The sequence below is a fragment of the Panulirus ornatus genome, chromosome 40 (assembly GCF_036320965.1).
Source record: "Panulirus ornatus isolate Po-2019 chromosome 40, ASM3632096v1, whole genome shotgun sequence".
In the NCBI taxonomy this organism is placed as follows: domain Eukaryota; kingdom Metazoa; phylum Arthropoda; class Malacostraca; order Decapoda; family Palinuridae; genus Panulirus; species Panulirus ornatus.
Window position 1 is genome coordinate 16856534 of NC_092263.1, and position 21025 is coordinate 16877558.

Consider the following 21025-nt stretch of genomic DNA (forward strand, 5'->3'; position numbering starts at 1 on the left):
GACTGGGGCTCAGACGGTTGTCCACAGTACAGTTGTACTGTTAGCAACCCAGTGCCACTTGAAGCAGCCGGACGGCGCCTTAGATATGAACCAAACAACAGCGAGCCATGATATGGTCCAACTTGAGTGCTCGTTTAATCTGGTGTTGATAAGGATGTGTGGTCCTTGTACCGCATCCTTGTTTCTAGGTCAACGCCAGCGGCTGGACCTTGGTCAGGGTTAAGGCTATAAGGTCTCCACCAGGTCTCGCCTAAGACCATTCTACCTCAGTATTGTTGGTGGACGGCTACGGTGCTATCTTGTATAGTGAACGTGTCACGTGAAGTGTACCACTGACAGACACAAGTGAGCCAATTATAAGTGAAGCAAGTAAAACTGTTTATATATATTGAGTTTGGCTGTCAGGAGGAACGAACACAGTGCAGGAAAGCTGGTGTCTGTCGACGGCAGACTTGACGACCTGCAGCAAACGACGGTGGCCAAGATGAGGCTGGTGTTGGAGATGCCTCTGCTGCTGCTGCTGCTGCTGCCCACCTCAGTACTCACAGGTCAGTCACATGATGGGTCGCATTACATCCAACACCTGGTGGGTTACACTGTCCTCACCTTTCATGGTGGTCACATACTTACCTACCCTGGTGGGTCACACTACACCCACCTACCCAGGTGAGTCACATTGTACCCACCTACCCCAGTTGGTTACACCACACCCACCTACTCCTAGTAAGTCACATTGCACCCACCTACCTCAGTGGGTCACACCACACCCACCTACCCTGGTGAGTCAAGCCACATCCACCTTCACTGGAGTTACCATGGTGAGCCACACCACACCCATCTATCCTAGTGGGTCATCATACCCATCTACCCTAGTGGGTCACACCATACTCACCTACCCTGATGGGACAAACCATACTCACCTATCCTAACAGGTCAAACTGTCCCCACGTTCTTGTGCCTAACTACCCTGGTGAGTCATACTGTAACAACCAACTGTGGTGGGTCACACTGTTCCCACCAACCGTGGTGGGTCACACTGTACCAATCTACCCTAGTGGGTCACAAAACACCCACCTACCCAGTTGGGTCACACCACGTCCACCCATCCTACTGGGTCACATCATACCCACCTACCCTGATGGGTCACACCACATCCACCTACCTAAGTGGGTTACAACACACCCACCTACCCTGGTGGGCCACACAACACCCACCTCCCTTGGTAGGTCACACAACACCCACCTACCCTTGTAAGCCAAGCTATACCCACCTACCATGGTAGGTCACACCACACACCTATCATGGTGGTTCACATCACACCTACCAATTTTGGTGGGTCACAAAATACCCACCTATCCTGGTTGGTCACATCACAACTCAAACGATGAGATCCTTGACCTCACTATAGTAAAATTAAACATTATTTCCTACCATGAAAAGTCCTAGAGTCAGAAGTGTCAACAGCTGTCCTCTCATTTACCAGATACAATTCTTCAACAGAGTTCATCACCACTCTTCCTGTCTTTCTACATCTCCTTTAAAACTCTGCATCTGTCTTCTTTAAACCACAAAACAAATCTAAGTTCCAAAGAAAAATGTATTAAAGCTGATGTTTGGTGTGCAAGGCAAAAATCCTTGTTGCATTACTTGTTCACATTAAAGGTCCAAAGTGACTGAAGGACCCAAAATCTGGAGTAAACTACCAGACATTATAATGTTACATATCGTAGATCAGTATCATAAAGAGGAAGTGATATTGTAATGGGTAATATTAGAATGCTAACAGTGCAGGATGACCTACCATCTTGGGCATCTTAAAACAACTACAGTCTTCAAATTTTCCACTTTTTAAGCATTACTAAGAAACAGAACTTTGTTGTTTGTATGTACAGGTTGAGTGCCCCTTATCTGAAATGCCTGGGACCAGAAGTGTTTCAGATTTTAGAATATTTGCAGATACATAATGGGATATCTCGGGGATGGAACCCAAGTCTAAACATAAAATCCATACATGTTTCATGCACACCTTAAAAACATAGCCTGAAGGTAATTCATACAATAATTTTACCAATTTTGCACATGGAATAAAGTTTGTGTGACACTGAACCATCAAAAAGCTAAGGTGTCACATCCTCAGCCAACCCTGTGGACAATGTGTGGTTGTTTGGTATCATCACTCCTGACACTGATTTTATATGCAGCTGATAAGCAATCATCTTTCACTTATTCATACATAAGTACTTAACAGTAAAAAAAAAATATGAAATACCATTAATACAACGAAAAAATAATGTGTTTAGGGTAACCTGTAATGTCATCGCCATTCAATAAGTTTCGGATTTTCGAGCATTTCAGATTTCGGATTATTGGATTAGGGATGCTAAACCTGTGCACAGTGTTGTGTATATGTACTGTCTTATGTTGTGTTATACTGTATTATTGGGAAAAATATATAAATACTTGTCTGTGTGAGCTGGGAATTGCCCAGACAACTTAGTGTTCTGAGTAAAGACATCTCATTAACGCTATATATGTGTATCAAGGATGTAAGGCATTTGTATGAGTAGGAAGAGAGAAAAGTGATTGGTTCTCAGTGAATGTCGGTTTGCGGCAGGGGTGCATGATGTTTCCATGGCTGATTAATTTGTTTATGGATGGGGTTGTTAGGGAGGTGAATGCAAGAGTTTTGGAGAGAGGGGAAAGTTGCAGTCTGTTGTGGATGAGAGGACTTGGGAAGTGAGTCAGTTGTTGTTCGCTGATGATACAGTATTGGTGGCTGATTCAGGTGAGAAACTGCAGAAGCTGGTGATTGAGTTTGGTAGTGTGTGAATGTAGAAAGTCAAGAGTAAACGTGAATAAGAGCAATGTTATTAGGTTCAGTAGGGTTGAGGGACAAGTTAATTGGGAGATAAGTATGAATGGAGAAAAACTGGAGGAAGTGAGATGTTTTACATATCTGGGAGTGGATTTAGCAACAGGTGGAACCATGGAAGCAGAAGTGAGTCACAGGATGGGAAAGGGGGCGAAGGTTCTGGGAGCGTTGAAGAATGTGTTGAAGGCAAGAGCGTTATCTCGGAGAGGAAAAATGGGTATGTCTGAAGGATTAGTGGTTCCAACAATGTTATATGGTTGCGAGGCGTGGGCTATAGACAGGGTTGTGCGGAGGAGGGCGGATGTGTTGGAAATGAAATGTTTGAGGACAGTATGTGGTGTGAGGTGGTTTGATCGAGTAAGTAATGAAAGAGTAAGAGAGATGTGTGGTAGTAAAAAGAGTGTGGTGGAGAGAGCAGAAGAGGGTGTATTGAAATGCTTTGGTCACATGGAGAGAATGAATGAGGAAAGATTGACAAAGAGGATATATGTGTCAGAGGCGGAGGGAACGAGGAGAAGTGGGAGACCAAATTGGAGGGGAAGGATGGAGTGAAAAAGATTTTGAACGATTGGGGCCTGAACATACAGGAGGGTGAAAGGCTTGCAAGGAATAGAGTGAACTGAAACGATGTGGTATACCGGGATCAACATGCTGTCAGTGGATTGAACCAGGGCATGTGAAGCATCTGTAACTGTAGATATTCCTGTAATGAACACTGTGCACAAGCTCTGCCTTTTGGCAAAATGGTAGGAGCAATAGGTAGAAGTGGGTAGGAACATTCTGGCAGGAGTATTAGTTAGAAACATGGGTAGAAATAGTAGAGAGGAGCATTAGGCAGGAGTATTAGGTAGTAGTCTGTAAGAACTTTAGAAAGGAGCTTTGCAAACACTGCTAAAGTTGCCCTCTGCCAGTGGTCTGTTAAATGTGAGGCGCTAAAGGCTAAGAAGCAGCACTGGAGTTCACTAGTTATAGGGACTATTGCTGTGGCCACCCCCTTAAGGGAGTTCCAACTGGGAACAGGCATCAGAGATATAGGTAGATAGACAGATATACAGATAGATAGATAGATTGATAGATAGAAAAGATGACTTGATCACAACTTTCAACTTTCTCTGCCAGTTTGGTAATGTCAACAGTAACGTTTCTTCAAGACACAATGGTAGAAACACCAGAGGGCCAGAACAAGATGTATATGTATTGAAGACTGTAAAACATTTTCCTTGGTGTGTGGCAGTGGTCTGTTAAATGTGAGGCGCTAAAGGCTAAGAAGCAGCACTGGAGTTCACTAGTTATGGGGACTATTGCTGTGGCCACCCCCTTAAGGGAGTTCCAACTGGGAACAGGCATCAGAGACATAGGTAGATAGACAGATATACAGATAGATAGATAGAAAAGATGACTTGATCACAACTTTCAACTTTCTCTGCCAGTTTGGTAATGTCAACGGTAACGTTTCTTCAAGACACAATGGTAGAAACACCAGAGGGCCAGAACAAGGTGTATATGTACTGAAGACTGTAAAACATTTTCCTTGGTGTGTGGCAGCCTGTCCCATGGGTAAGAAGATATTCCTTGGAAAATATTGAGTCAAGATCATTCCCTTCCTTCATAAAACTGAGGAAGAAGCCCTGATTAACACACCCTTTTTGATCCTCAGATCACTGATGCCTTTGGTTCGACTAACAGGTTTGCTCTCACTCAATCAGCAACTGCCACCAACGGACATTACTGACCCATCCACTCCCACCTTATCAGAGCTCACACCTTGCAGATTATGGTGCCAGCTCAAACTGGTTACAAAGTTACAGAGAAAAGGCTTTTTGAAAAAGGATGGGAAAGCAGGGCAAGAAAAACAAGGAGTAACTGATGGGATACAGCTCAAGAAAGAAGAGGTTTTTCAACCTTCAAAACTTACATTTCTCTCTTCTGTAACCAGTGCTGTGACCATTATAACCACATGAAGTTGGATTAGAGAAAAAGTTTTCTGATGAGACAAAAAGCAAAAACTGAATACCTTCCCTGGAGAAGTGAATGTGTACTAGGATCTAACTGTGTGGTAGGAAGAAACCCAAAACTCCACAGTCACCAAGGGTAGATCCAACATGTCTAAACTAAAGCACCATTTTACAAAAATGGAAGAAGAGTGGCAGAGGCCCTTTTATTGATCTCCAATGTAATATTTCTGAGAAAGGCTGGAGCATACAGACCTAAGCCAACAAGACCCATTTATTTTTCCACACAGAAACATTTCTCATAGGAATGGGTTCCAAGGTTTCCGAGTGCAAAAACACCCTCTCCGTAATTTCTGGTAAGATCCCAAAGATTTCTCTGGGGTTTTACTGAGCATATGACATAATGCTCTTTTGATAAAATCTTCCAAGAGTGGATGATAGGAATATTTCTAAGACTTATGACTCCATTCTTGGCAAAAACGTTGGGGTTTATGCTTATATTGATCGATAAGAGCTCATTGTTAAAAATAAGATACTGTGTACATAGAGTTTTAATTTCTCACTAATAATTCTATAAAACATTGACAGGCTAAGTTCCCTGAAAAGATATGACTAAAAGTTGTAAGACTTTTGAAAGCTGTCATGTACTCTTATGGGGAGAAACTACTGGTCTCCTCCAAGAGAAAGACTAAAGAATTTTATCCCAGCCTCTAATCCACAGCCAAGCTCCACAGACCTTTCTGTGATTTTGCTTGACCACTTCATTTGCCTTGGTTCAGCCAGCACATCACCCCCTATATACCATATCACTCCACTATGCTTTATCCAATTCATGCTCTACACCATTTCCAAATGCTCAGGCCCCGGTAATTCAAAGCACCTTTCATTCCATGTTACCATCTAAGCCTCAGTTTCTTCCTCCTCCTCCTCCCCTACACTTCTGACATGTATGCCTGCTTGGCCAGTCTCTCTTCACTCTCTCCATATATCCAAGTCATTTCAGCACATCCTACTTAGCTGTCTCAACTATGCTCTTCTGGCTACAACACCTTTTTATTACACTTTTATCTTATACTCAATTAACCATCCTCGCTTCACTTACTCCTCAAGCATTTCATTTGCGAGACATCCACTGTCTTTCATACTTTTTCATTTAGGATCCATGCTTAGCATCCATACAGAATTGTCAGGACTGCTATCCCGACAGACTTACCCATCTTTGCTCTCATAGTGACCTCTCTTTCCACATACTCCTTAATGCACTCAGAACTTTAACCTCCACCCCCTTATCCACCCTATGGCTTACTTCACATCCATAATTCCATTAACTGACATGTCTATTCCCAGGTATCTAAGACACTTCACTTCCTCCAGATTTTCTCCATTCACGCTAATCTGTCTTTCATCCCTTGCTAAGCTTAGTAACACTCTTCTACACACTCTCCCAAACTCGACACCTCCTATGATCCCTTACCCCCAGCAGACTGTAGACCTGCCCTTCTCTTCATAATCCTCTTATTCACCTCCCTCACTGCCCACATCATTTAACCAGGTTAAGCAGCCATTACTACATAACACACTCTTGCTGCAGACCTTCTTCTGTACCAACTTGCACACACACCTTCTGTCTCCATAAAAACTTCCTCATGCTCCCAGTAGCTTTCCTCGAACATCATATATTCGTAATACATTCCACAAAGCATCTCCAACAACACTATCATACATTTCTCCAGATCCATAAACACCACATACGAATCTATTTGTTTCTCTCGTATTTTTCATATAAGCAAACACCTCTTCTACACAACCTTTACCAGTGCTGAAGCCACATTATCACAACACACAAACACACACACTCCCCAAATCTGATGCTCTGCGTCACTAACCTATCAATTACCACTTCCCCATACAACTTACCAGGTATAGTCAACAAACTTATACCTCTGTTATTCGAACATTCACTTTTGTCCCTCTTGCCTTCATACAGTGACACCATAAAGACATTTCACTACTCCTCAGGTACCTCCTGAGTAACCAAGCAATTACTTGAAAAATCTAACAGCAGTCCCACTCACTCCAGCTGCTCTGCTACATTTCACTTTCTCAAAGGCTTTCACCATTTCTTTGTTTCACCAAAACACCTGCTATGACTCTTTCTGCCCATACACATCCACTTCCTATAAAACGATATAATTATCAAATTGTAAGTACCACAGTATAGAGTACAGTACTTAGAGGAAGTTTTAAACTCATCAGGTGTATCTTTTAGACTGTTCTTCCTAGCATACAAGTTTTCAGATATTGATATGGTGTCTGCACTCACAGTTCCTCCTCCTAGCTTATTTTGATCATCCCAAACTCTATTCAAATGAAACTGTTTACATCATTTCTTATCAGTTTCTTTCTGTGGCCTCTCGTTGATCTTCCCAAATTGCAAGGTTACAGTATTAAAGAGGTCCATAAAGAAATAACTTCTCTGCATCTCCATCCACAAAAATTTCTAGCAAATCATCATATGTGGGAAAAGTGCCTGGATGCATGAAGCATCCAAAAGTTGCAAATATTCAAAAAATGAGATAAGAAACATTAGATTATAAACGAACAAGCATCACCTCAGGGATAAGAAAAATAAAGGAAATCATCATTTGGGATAAGACTATACCCAAATTTAATAATAATAGATTTGAATTTTGTAAGAAAACATCTGGCTTCACCAATCCGCCAGAATTTTGTAAGTATGTGTACAACAGCTGGAAATGGAGGATCCCATTGGAAGCAGGTTTACCTTGTCTCATAACTTTATATGGGATGAATTATTTTCTTAATGGCCCACTCTGTTTATGAAACAAAAGAGTATCACTGACCAACCACTGTAGCTACGAGTAGTTTCCAAAAAGTAAAGTAATTATTTTTGGACTGCTTCACTGGAACTACCCTGACCAATATACTACACTAAATATTACACCTAGACTTTCAAAAATCCTGTGATATGGCACAATTTAGAAGACTGTTATCAAAAGTTATGTCATGGTATTGGTACTGGATTATGTTATCAAACTAATGACTGGCTGACAGAGAACATGTATTAGATGATACGGTGTGTGAATGACCGGCATTGAAAAGTAAGATACTAACAGGAATCATTTCTTAGTTCCTATCTCTTCATAATCAACATTAATGACCTGCACACACACACACACACACACACAAGCAAACAATGCAACAGAATGGAATCCATCATCCAAAGATGATGTAATATGTTTTCAAAATATCCTTTAGACAAGTTATCTCAGTGGTAAAAAATATGACAAATGAAATCTAATGTGGAAAAGAGAGAATGACACCAGCTCGGTTATATGAAGCACTTGAATGAACACTATACATTTGGTAAATGGTTATCACAAGTTGATGCTAACAATGATGCCAGACAACATTAAATATACAACATAATGACTCAATGTAACAAAGTAAATAATACTGGCAATCAAACCCATAAACTTCACATACAAAAGCCCAGAAACAATGGTCACTTCATGCAATGCCTTAGTCAAGCTACACGTGGCATGTGCTGTGTATTTACAATCTTTAGATTATGATAATGAAAAACATAAGTTTAGGAGAGTGTTCAGAAGAGCTATCACAGTAATACCAGGTGTGCCATGTAGGGACCACTCACAAAACTGAATATCTCTTCTTTTATTCAAGACATATTTATATGGCTCTGTCATACCGTTAAATGTTATCTTAGTCATACTTTATGCTCTACATGGAAGGTTAGCTTTTCATACATACACTATATCATATCTCATTTAACTTCTACTTAATTACATCTGATGTAGCGTTCAGGGACACTGTGATAGATGTATAGTGTTGGTGTCCAGGGACAGTTAAGACATGGCCGAGTGGAGGACATACGGTGTCACTACATAGTGGTAGACATATAGTGTAGGTGCTCTGGGACAATAAGGGCTCTAAAGAGTGGTGAACATATAGAATCAATGTCCAGGGACAGTAAGGACACTATAGAGTGGTGGACATATATAGTGTCATGTCCAGGGACAGTAACTTCTCAGCTACTGAAGTTCAGGCCATCAAATGTTCACTGTAGCCATTATCTCATATTCACGTCTTATTAAAAAATATTTAGTTTCATTTATATTTTACAGATGATGGTGTGTGTGCCCTGTCCTGTGCCTCTGTAGGTAAGTTACCCTGACGTTTGTAAACATTACCATCTTAGATGTTTAGCTTCTTGACTTACTACCAAATGTGCACTAAAACAAGTTAGCCGTCCTCAAGATTGTAAGGTTCTGTTGATATATGGTTTAGGAATGGTGAAACAAAGACACTGCTGAAAATGTGACGCTAACTTTACCCAATAGCACAAAAAATACCATATCGAAACTAGTGAGACACGAGGAAAAAATTAATATACTGCTCACGGAAACTCACCGCTTCTACTGACAAACACCATGGCGGATTGACGATCCTTGAAAATATGAGGAAGATGAGCACATTCATACATTACATATGAACATTCAGAGAGAGAGAGAGAGAGAGAGTAACAGATTTAGAGTGTTTTGGTCGAGGTGGTGTGCAAAGTGAGAGGGGTCTGGGAGAATGATTTGGTAAACAGACAAGAGAGTGAAAAGTTTGCGGAAGATGAAAGCCTGCAATGAGGCAGGTTTGGCTAGTATTACCATGGAGTTTATTGAAAAAGAGGGTGACTGTGTTGTTGACTGGTTGGTGAGGATATTCAATGTATGTATGGCTCATGGTGAGGGCCTGAGGATTGGCAGAATACGTGCATAGGGCCGTGTACAAAGGCAAAGGGGATAGAGGTGAGTGTTCAAATTACAGAGGTATAAGTTTGTTGAGTATTCCTGGGAAATTATACGGGAGGGTACTGATTGATAGGGTGAAGGCATGTACAGAGCATCAGACTGGGGTGCAGGGTGGTTTCAAAAGTGGTAGAGGATGTGTGGATCAGGTGTTTGTTTTGAAGAATATATGTGAGAAATACTTAGAAAACCAAATGGATTTGTATGTAGCATTTATGGATCTGGAGAAGGCATATGACAGAGTTGATAGAGATTCTCTGTGGAAGGTATTAAGAGTATATGGTGTGGGAGGTAAGTTGCTAGAAGCAGTGAAGCAGTGAAAAGTTTTTATGTGTACGAGTAGGTAGAGAGGAAAGTGACTGATTTCCCAGTGAATGTCGGTCTGCGACAGGGGTGCGTGATGTCTCCATGGTTGTTGAATTTGTTTATGGATGTGGTTGTTAGGGAGGTGAATACAATGGTTTTTGAGAGAGGGGCAAGTATGCAGTCTGTTGTGGATGAGAGGACTTGGGAAGTGTCAGTTTTTGTTCGCTGATGATACAGCGTGGTGGCTGATTCGTGTGATACTGCAGAAGTTGGTGACTGAGTTTGGTAAAGTGTGTGAAAGAAGAAAGCTGAGAGTAAATGTGAATAAGGGGTTTAGTAAGGTTGAGGGACAAGTCAATTGGGAGGTAAGTTTGAATGGACGAAAATTGGAGGAAGTGAAGTGTTTTAGATATTTAGGAGTGAATTTGGCAACGGATGGAACCACGGGAGCAGAAGTGTCACAGGATGGGGGAGGGGGCGAAGGTTCTGGGAGCGTTTAAAAATGTGTGCAATGCGAGAACGTTATCTCGGAGAGCAAAAATGGGTATGTTTGAAGGAATAGTGGTTCCAACAATGTTATATGGTTGTGAGGCATGGGCTATATCGATACTGTTTTGCGGAGGAGGGTGGATGTGTCGGAAATGTGATGTTTGAGGACAATATGTTGTATGAATTGGTTTGATCGAGTAAGTAATGAAAGGGTGAGAGAGATTTGTGGTAATAAAAAGAGTGACTGAGAGAACAGAAGGGGGTGTATTGAAATGGTTTGGTCACATGGAGAGAATGAGTGAGGAAAGATTGACCAAGGGGATATATGTGTCGGAGGTGGAGGGAACGAGGAGAAGTGGGAGACCAAATTGGAGGTGGAAAGATGGAGTGCAAAAGATTTTGTGTGATCGGGGCCTGAACATGCAGGAGGGTGAAAGGAGGGCAAGGAATAGAGTGAATTGGATCGATGTGGTATACCGGGGTTGAAGTGCTGTCAGTGGATTGAATCAGGGCATGTGAAGCGTCTGGGGTAAACCATGGAAAGCTGTGTAGGTATGTATATTTTCGTGTGTGGACGTATGTATATACATGTGTATGGGGGTGGGTTGGGCCATTTCTTTCGTCTGTTTCCTTGCGCTACCTCGCAAACGCGGGAGACAGCGACAAAGCAAAATAAATAAATATAAATATATATATGTTAATGTTAATGTGCTGAGAGGTGCAACTGGAGGGATGTCTGATCATTATCTTGTGGAGGCTAAGGTGAAGATTTGTACGGGTTTTCAGAAAAGAAGAGTGAATGTTGGGGTGAAGAGGGTGGTGAGAGTAAGTGAGCTTGGGAAGGAGACTTGTGTGAGGAAGTACCAGGAGAGACTGAGTACAGAATGGAAAAAAGTGAGAACAATGGAAGTAAGGGGAGTGGGGGAGGAATGGGATGTATTTAGGGAATCAGTGATGGATTGCGCAAAAGATGCTTGTGGCATGAGAAGAGTGGGAGGTGGGTTGATTAGAAAGGGTAGTGAGTGGTGGGATGAAGAAGTAAGATTATTAGTGAAAGAGAAGAGAGAGGCATTTGGACGATTTTTGCAGGGAAAAAATGAAATTGAGTGGGAGATGTATAAAAGAAAGAGACAGGAGGTCAAGAGAAAGGTGCAAGAGGTGAAAAAAAGGGCAAATGAGAGTTGGGGTGAGAGAGTATCATTAAATTTTAGGGAGAATAAAAAGATGTTCTGGAAGGAGGTAAATAAAGTGCGTAAGACAAGGGAGCAAATGGGAACTTCAGTGAAGGGCGCAAATGGGGAGGTGATAACAAGTAGTGGTGATGTGAGAAGGAGATGGAGTGAGTATTTTGAAGGTTTGTTGAATGTGTTTGATGATAGAGTGGCCGATATAGGATGTTTTGGTCGAGGTGGTGTGCAAAGTGAGAGGGTTAGGGAAAATGATTTGGTAAACAGAGAAGAGGTAGTAAAAGCTTTGCGGAAGATGAAAGCCGGCAAGGCAGCAGGTTTTGATGGTATTGCAGTGGAATCTATTAAAAAAGGGGGTGACTGTATTGTTGACTGGTTGGTAAGGTTATTTAATGTATGTATGACTCATGGTGAGGTGCCTGAGGATTGGCGGAATGCGTGCATAGTGCCATTGTACAAAGGCAAAGGGGATAAGAGTGAGTGCTCATATTACAGAGGTATAAGTTTGTTGAGTATTCCTGGTAAATTATATGGGAGGGTATTGATTGAGAGGGTGAAGGCATGTACAGAGCATCAGATTGGGGAAGAGCAGTGTGGTTTCAGAAGTGGTAGAGGATGTGTGGATCAGGTGTTTGCTTTGAAGAATGTATGTGAGAAATACTTAGAAAAGCAAATGGATTTGTATGTAGCATTTACGGATCTGGAGAAGGCATATGATAGAGTTGATAGAGATGCTCTGTGGAAGATATTAAGAATATATGGTGTGGGAGGCAAGTTGTTAGAAGCAGTGGAAAGTTTTTATCGAGGATGTAAGGCATGTGTGTGTGTAGGAAGAGAGGAAAGTGATTGGCTCTCAGTGAATGTAGGTTTGCGGCAGGGGTGTGTGAAGTCTCCATGGTTGTTTAATTTGTTTATGGATGGGGTTGTTAGGGAGGTGAATGCAAGAGTTTTGGAAAGAGGGGCAAGTATGAAGTCTGTTGTGGATGAGAGAGCTTGGGAAGTGAGTCAGTTGTTGTTCGCTGATGATACAGCGCTGGTGGCTGATTCATGTGAGAAACTGCAGAAGCTGGAGACTGAGTTTGGTAAAGTGTGTGAAAGAAGAAAGTTAAGAGTAAATGTGAATAAGAGCAAGGTTATTAGGTACAGTAGGGTTGAGGGTCAAGTCAATTGGGAGGTGAGTTTGAATGGAGAAAAACTGGAGGAAGTGAAGTGTTTTTAGATATCTGGGAGTGGATCTGGCAGCGGATGGAACCATGGAAGCGGAAGTGGATCATAGGGTGGGGGAGGGGTCGAAAATTCTGGGAGCCTTGAAGAATGTGTGGAAGTCGAGAACATTATCTCGGAAAGCAAAAATGGGTATGTTTGAAGGAATAGTGGTTCCAACAATGTTGTATGGTTGCGAGGTGTGGGCTATGGATAGAGTTGTGCGCAGGAGGATAGATGTGCTGGAAATGAGATGTTTGAGAACAATATGTGGTGTGAGGTGGTTTGATCCAGTAAGTAACGTAAGGGTAAGAGAGATGTGTGGAAATGAAAAGAGCCTGGTTGAGAGAGCAGAAGAGGGTGTTTTGAAATGGTTTGGGCACATGGAGAGAATGAGTGAGGAAAGATTGACCAAGAGGATATATGTGTCGGAGGTGGAGGGAACGAGGAGAAGAGGGAGACCAAATTGGAGGTGGAAAGATGGAGTGAAAAAGATTTTGTGTGATCGGGGCCTGAACATGCAGGAGGGTGAAAGGAGGGCAAGGAATAGAGTGAATTGGAGCGATGTGGTATACCGGGGTTGACGTGCTGTCAGTGGATTCAATCAAGGCATGTGAAGCGTCTGGGGTAAACCATGGAAAGCTGTGTAGGTATGTATATTTGCGTGTGTGGACGTATGTATATACATGTGTATGGGGGTGGGTTGGGCCATTTCTTTCGTCTTTCCTTGCGCTACCTCGCAAACGCGGGAGACAGCGACAAAGCAAATATATATATATATATATATATATATATATATATATATATATATATATATATATATATATATATATATGTAAGATCATGAGAGGCAAGTGTTTTGGGAGCAGCTGAATGAGTGTGTTAGTGGTTTTGATGCACGAGACCGGGTTATAGTGTTGGGTGATTTGAATGCAAAGGTGAGTAATGTGGCAGTTGAGGGAATAATTGGTATACATGGGGTGTTCAGTGTTGTAAATGGAAATGGTGAAGAGCTTGTAGATTTATGTGCTGAAAAAGGACTGATGATTGGGAATACCTGGTTTAAAAAGCGAGATATACATAAGTATACTTATGTAAGTAGGAGAGATGGCCAGAGAGCGTTATTGGATTACGTGTTAATTGACAGGCGCGCGAAAGAGAGACTTTTGGATGTTAATGTGCTGAGAGGTGCAACTGGAGGGATGTCTGATCATTATCTTGTGGAGGCTAAGGTGAAGATTTGTATGGGTTTTCAGAAAAGAAGAGTGAATGTTGGGGTGAAGAGGGTGGTGAGAGTAAGTGAGCTTGGGAAGGAGACTTGTGTGAGGAAGTACCAGGAGAGACTGAGTACAGAATGGAAAAAAGTGAGAACAATGGAAGTAAGGGGAGTGGGGGAGGAATGGGATGTATTTAGGGAATCAGTGATGGATTGCGCAAAAGATGCTTGTGGCATGAGAAGAGTGGGAGGTGGGTTGATTAGAAAGGGTAGTGAGTGGTGGGATGAAGAAGTAAGATTATTAGTGAAAGAGAAGAGAGAGGCATTTGGACGATTTTTGCAGGGAAAAAATGAAATTGAGTGGGAGATGTATAAAAGAAAGAGACAGGAGGTCAAGAGAAAGGTGCAAGAGGTGAAAAAAAGGGCAAATGAGAGTTGGGGTGAGAGAGTATCATTAAATTTTAGGGAGAATAAAAAGATGTTCTGGAAGGAGGTAAATAAAGTGCGTAAGACAAGGGAGCAAATGGGAACTTCAGTGAAGGGCGCAAATGGGGAGGTGATAACAAGTAGTGGTGATGTGAGAAGGAGATGGAGTGAGTATTTTGAAGGTTTGTTGAATGTGTTTGATGATAGAGTGGCCGATATAGGATGTTTTGGTCGAGGTGGTGTGCAAAGTGAGAGGGTTAGGGAAAATGATTTGGTAAACAGAGAAGAGGTAGTAAAAGCTTTGCGGAAGATGAAAGCCGGCAAGGCAGCAGGTTTTGATGGTATTGCAGTGGAATCTATTAAAAAAGGGGGTGACTGTATTGTTGACTGGTTGGTAAGGTTATTTAATGTATGTATGACTCATGGTGAGGTGCCTGAGGATTGGCGGAATGCGTGCATAGTGCCATTGTACAAAGGCAAAGGGGATAAGAGTGAGTGCTCATATTACAGAGGTATAAGTTTGTTGAGTATTCCTGGTAAATTATATGGGAGGGTATTGATTGAGAGGGTGAAGGCATGTACAGAGCATCAGATTGGGGAAGAGCAGTGTGGTTTCAGAAGTGGTAGAGGATGTGTGGATCAGGTGTTTGCTTTGAAGAATGTATGTGAGAAATACTTAGAAAAGCAAATGGATTTGTATGTAGCATTTACGGATCTGGAGAAGGCATATGATAGAGTTGATAGAGATGCTCTGTGGAAGATATTAAGAATATATGGTGTGGGAGGCAAGTTGTTAGAAGCAGTGGAAAGTTTTTATCGAGGATGTAAGGCATGTGTGTGTGTAGGAAGAGAGGAAAGTGATTGGCTCTCAGTGAATGTAGGTTTGCGGCAGGGGTGTGTGAAGTCTCCATGGTTGTTTAATTTGTTTATGGATGGGGTTGTTAGGGAGGTGAATGCAAGAGTTTTGGAAAGAGGGGCAAGTATGAAGTCTGTTGTGGATGAGAGAGCTTGGGAAGTGAGTCAGTTGTTGTTCGCTGATGATACAGCGCTGGTGGCTGATTCATGTGAGAAACTGCAGAAGCTGGAGACTGAGTTTGGTAAAGTGTGTGAAAGAAGAAAGTTAAGAGTAAATGTGAATAAGAGCAAGGTTATTAGGTACAGTAGGGTTGAGGGTCAAGTCAATTGGGAGGTGAGTTTGAATGGAGAAAAACTGGAGGAAGTGAAGTGTTTTTAGATATCTGGGAGTGGATCTGGCAGCGGATGGAACCATGGAAGCGGAAGTGGATCATAGGGTGGGGGAGGGGTCGAAAATTCTGGGAGCCTTGAAGAATGTGTGGAAGTCGAGAACATTATCTCGGAAAGCAAAAATGGGTATGTTTGAAGGAATAGTGGTTCCAACAATGTTGTATGGTTGCGAGGTGTGGGCTATGGATAGAGTTGTGCGCAGGAGGATAGATGTGCTGGAAATGAGATGTTTGAGAACAATATGTGGTGTGAGGTGGTTTGATCCAGTAAGTAACGTAAGGGTAAGAGAGATGTGTGGAAATGAAAAGAGCCTGGTTGAGAGAGCAGAAGAGGGTGTTTTGAAATGGTTTGGGCACATGGAGAGAATGAGTGAGGAAAGATTGACCAAGAGGATATATGTGTCGGAGGTGGAGGGAACGAGGAGAAGAGGGAGACCAAATTGGAGGTGGAAAGATGGAGTGAAAAAGATTTTGTGTGATCGGGGCCTGAACATGCAGGAGGGTGAAAGGAGGGCAAGGAATAGAGTGAATTGGAGCGATGTGGTATACCGGGGTTGACGTGCTGTCAGTGGATTCAATCAAGGCATGTGAAGCGTCTGGGGTAAACCATGGAAAGCTGTGTAGGTATGTATATTTGCGTGTGTGGACGTATGTATATACATGTGTATGGGGGTGGGTTGGGCCATTTCTTTCGTCTTTCCTTGCGCTACCTCGCAAACGCGGGAGACAGCGACAAAGCAAATATATATATATATATATATATATATATATATATATATATATATATATATATATATATATATATATATATATGTAAGATCATGAGAGGCAAGTGTTTTGGGAGCAGCTGAATGAGTGTGTTAGTGGTTTTGATGCACGAGACCGGGTTATAGTGTTGGGTGATTTGAATGCAAAGGTGAGTAATGTGGCAGTTGAGGGAATAATTGGTATACATGGGGTGTTCAGTGTTGTAAATGGAAATGGTGAAGAGCTTGTAGATTTATGTGCTGAAAAAGGACTGATGATTGGGAATACCTGGTTTAAAAAGCGAGATATACATAAGTATACTTATGTAAGTAGGAGAGATGGCCAGAGAGCGTTATTGGATTACGTGTTAATTGACAGGCGCGCGAAAGAGAGACTTTTGGATGTTAATGTGCTGAGAGGTGCAACTGGAGGGATGTCTGATCATTATCTTGTGGAGGCTAAGGTGAAGATTTGTATGGGTTTCCAGAAAAGAAGAGTGAATGTTGGGGTGAAGAGGGTGGTGAGAGTAAGTGAGCTTGGGAAGGAGACTTGTGTGAGGAAGTACCAGGAGAGACTGAGTACAGAAAGGAAAAAGGTGAGAACAATGGAAGTAAGGGGAGTGGGGGAGGAATGGGATGTATTTAGGGAATCAGTGATGGATTGCGCAAAAGATGCTTGTGGCATGAGAAGAGTGGGAGGTGGGTTGATTAGAAAGGGTAGTGAGTGGTGGGATGAAGAAGTAAGAGTATTAGTGAAAGAGAAGAGAGAGGCATTTGGACGATTTTTGCAGGGAAAAAATGAAATTGAGTGGGAGATGTATAAAAGAAAGAGACAGGAGGTCAAGAGAAAGGTGCAAGAGGTGAATATATATATATATATATATATATATATATATATATATATATATATATATATATATATATATATATATATATATGTGTGTGTGTGTGTGTGTGTGTGTGTGTGTTTGGCTTGGGCCATTCTTTCGTCTGTTTCCTTGCGCTACCTCGCTAACGCAGGAGACAGCGACAAAGTATAATGAATTAATAAAAAAATATATATGTATGTCTTGGGAATGTCTTGGGAGTAAAGTCAGGGGTTAGTGAGAGGACAAGAGCAAGGGAAGGAGTAGCACTACTCCTAAAACAGGAGTGGTGGGAGTATGTGGTAGAGTGTAAGAAAGTAAACTCTAGATTGATATGGGTAAAACTGAAAGCGGATGGAGAGAGGGGTGATTATTGGTGCATATGCACCTGGGCATGAGAAGAAAGATCATGAGACGCAAGTGTTTTGGGAGCAGCCGAGTGAGTGTGTTAGTAGTTTTGATGCACGAGAGCGGGTTATAGTGATGGATGATTTGAATGCAAAGGTGAGTAATGTGGCAGTTGAGGGAATAATTGGTGTACATGGGGTATTCAGTGTTGTAAATGGAAATGGTGAAGAGCTTGTAGATTTGTGTGCTGAAAAAGGACCGTTGATTGGGACTACCTGGTTTAAAAAGAGAGATATACATAAGTATACATATGTAAGTAGGAGAGATGGCCAGAGAGCGTTATTGGCGTATGTGTTAATTGATAGGCGCGCGAAAGAGAGACTTTTGGATGTTAATGTGCTGAGAGGTGCAACTGGAGGGATATCTGATCATTATCTTGTGGAGGCGAAGGTGAAGATATGTAGAGGTTTCCAGAAAAGAAGAGAGAATGTTGGGGTGAAGATAGTGGTGAGGGTAAGTGAGTTTGGGAAGGAGACTTGTGTGTAGGAGTACCAGGAGAGAATGAGTACAGAATGGAAAAAGGTGAGAACGAAGGAGGTAAGGGGAGTAGGGAAGGAATGTGATGTATTTAGGGAAGCAGTGATGGCTTGCGCAAAAGATGCCTGTGGCATGAAAAGCGTGGGAGGTGGGTTGATTAGAAAGGGTAGTGAGTGATGGGATGAAGAAGTAGGATTGTTAGTGAAAGAGAAGGGAGAGGCATTTGGACGATTTTTGCGGGGAAATAATGCAAATGACTGGGAGTTGTATAAAAGAAAGAGGCAGGAGGTCAAGAGAAAAGTGCAAGAGGTGAAAAAGAGGGCAAATGAGAGTTGGGGTGAGAGAGTATCATTAAATTTTAGGGAGGATAAAAAGATGTTTTGGAAGGAGGTAGATAAAGTGCGTAAGACAAGGGAATCAATGGGAACTTCAGTGAAGGGGGCGAATGGGGTGGTGATAACAAGTAGTGGTGATGTGAAGAGATGGAGTGAGTATTTTGAAGGTTTGTTGAATGTGTTTGATGATAGAGTGGCCGATATAGGGTGTTTTGGTCGACGTGGTGTGCAAAGTGAGAGGGTTAGGGAGAATGATTTGGTAAACAGAGAAGAGGTAGTAAAAGCTTTGCGGATGATGAAAGCCGGCAAGGCAATGGGTTTTGATGGTATTGCAGTGGAATTTATTAAAAAAGGGGGTGATTGTATTGTTGACTGGTTGGTAAAGTTATTTAATTTATGTATGACTCATGGTGAGGTGCCTGAGGATTAGCGGAACGCTTGCATAGTACCATTGTACAAAGGCAAAGGGGATAAAAGTGAGTGCTCAAATTACAGAGGTTTAAGTTTGTTGAGTATTCCTGGGAAATTATATGGGAGGGTATTGATTGAGAGGGTGAAGGCATGTACAGAGCATCAGATTGGGGAAGAGCACTGTGGTTTCAGAAGTGGTAGAGGATGTGTGGATCAGGTGTTTGCTTTGAAGAATGTATGTGAGAAATACTTAGAAAAGCAAATGGATTTGTATGTAGCATTTATGGATGTGGAGAAGGCATATGATAGAGTTGATAGAGATGCTCTGTGGAAGATATTAAGAATATATGGTGTGGGAGGCAAGTTGTTAGAAGCAGTGAAAAGTTTTTATCGAGGATGTAAGGCATGTGTGTGTGTAGGAAGAGAGGAAGGTGATTGGTTCTCAGTGAATGTAGGTTTGCGGCAGGGGTGTGTGATGTCTCTATGGCTGTTTAATTTGTTTATGGATGGGGTTGTTGGGGAGGTGAATGCAGGAGATTTGAAAAGAGGGGCAAGTATGCAGTCTGTTGTGGATGAGAGAGCTTGGGAAGTGAGTCAGTTGTTTGCTGATGGTACAGCGCTGGTGGCTGATTCATGTGAGAAACTGCAGAAGCTGGTGACTGAGTTTGGTAAAGTGTGTGAGAGAAGAAAGCTGAGAGTAAATGTGATATAAGAGCAAGGTTATTATGTACAGTGGGGTTGAGGGACAAGTCAGTTGGGAGGTAAGTTTGAATTGAGAAAAACTGGAGGAAGTGGAGTGTTTTTAGATATCTGGGAGTGGATTTGGCATTGGATGGAACCATGGAAGCGGAAGTGAATCATAGGGTGGGAGAGGGGGCGAAAGTTTTGGGTGTGTTGAAGAATGTGTGGAAGTCGAGAACATTATCTCGGAAAGCAAAAATGGGTATGTTTGAAGGAATAGTGGTTCCAACAATGTTATATGGTTGCGAAGCGTGGGCTATAGATAGAGTTGTGCGGAGGAGAGTAGATGTGCTGGAAATGAGATGTTTGAGGACAATATGTGGTGTGAGGTGGTTTGATCGAGTAAGTAATAATAGGGTATGAGAGATGTGTGGTAATAAAAAGAGTGTGGTTGACAGAGCAGAAGAGGGTGTTTTGAAATGGTTTGGTTACATGGAGAGAATGAGTGAGGAAAGATTGACCAAGAGGATATATGTGTCAGAGGTGGAGGGGGCGAGGAGAAGTGGGAGACCAAATTGGAGGTGGAAAGATATATATATATATATATATATATATATATATATATATATATATATATATATATATATATATATATATATATATATATATATATATATATATGTTTGTGTGTGTGTGTAGATATACAGGAGATAATATGTCTCATAAGAATACATAATAAAAAGTTCTTTTATCTCCCTCCCCGGGAACTGCAAACTAGGAGACTTCTTTAGTACCCATCAACCCAGTGCTTGGCAGTGATCATTCAACAACAGAAGTAGTGTGTAGTAAAAATGAGAAAATTGACTCGGCTAAGAAAATTAAATATAAGTATGACAAATTATGATAAACTAAAGGAAATGTTAGATATCGATTAGGAAGAAGAATATGATAATTCTTATGTCCACGAAGAATGGAATAAGTTTAGAAATGCACTAGAAAAAAGTATAGAAGCAATACTGAAGAAACTTATCAACAAGACAGAAAAAATGAAGAAAGATGTTAATCACCCAGTGCCTTTGAATCGTAAGGCTCTTCTCAAGATTAAAGGACGAGAAAGATTATGGACTAGATACTTGAATACTAGGGATGGACATATATACCTAGAGTACTGTTAAACTAGGAACCAAGTCCGGACTATTACCAGGAAAGTAACAAAGGAATATGAAAAGCAACTAGTTCAACAAGTCAAACAAAATAGAAAAAAAATCTGGAAATATGCAAGGTCGAAAACCAAGACAAAATCCAGTATCCCTGATCTATTTAAGGACTCTAGTCAAAAGGAATCAACTACGACTGACAAGAAGG

At 41.7% G+C, this 21025-nt stretch overlaps 1 protein-coding gene across 1 annotated transcript in view; it reads left to right on the plus strand.

Moving 5' to 3' along the window:
- Nucleotides 1-256: 256 nt before the first annotated feature.
- The window catches only part of LOC139761485 (uncharacterized), a 419732-nt gene continuing 398963 nt past the window's right edge, over nt 257-21025 (plus strand). Inside the window, 2 exon segments of the mRNA XM_071685744.1 lie at nt 257-548; nt 8991-9026. Coding sequence (XP_071541845.1) covers nt 485-548; nt 8991-9026 — 100 coding nt within the window. The 5' untranslated portion in view covers nt 257-484.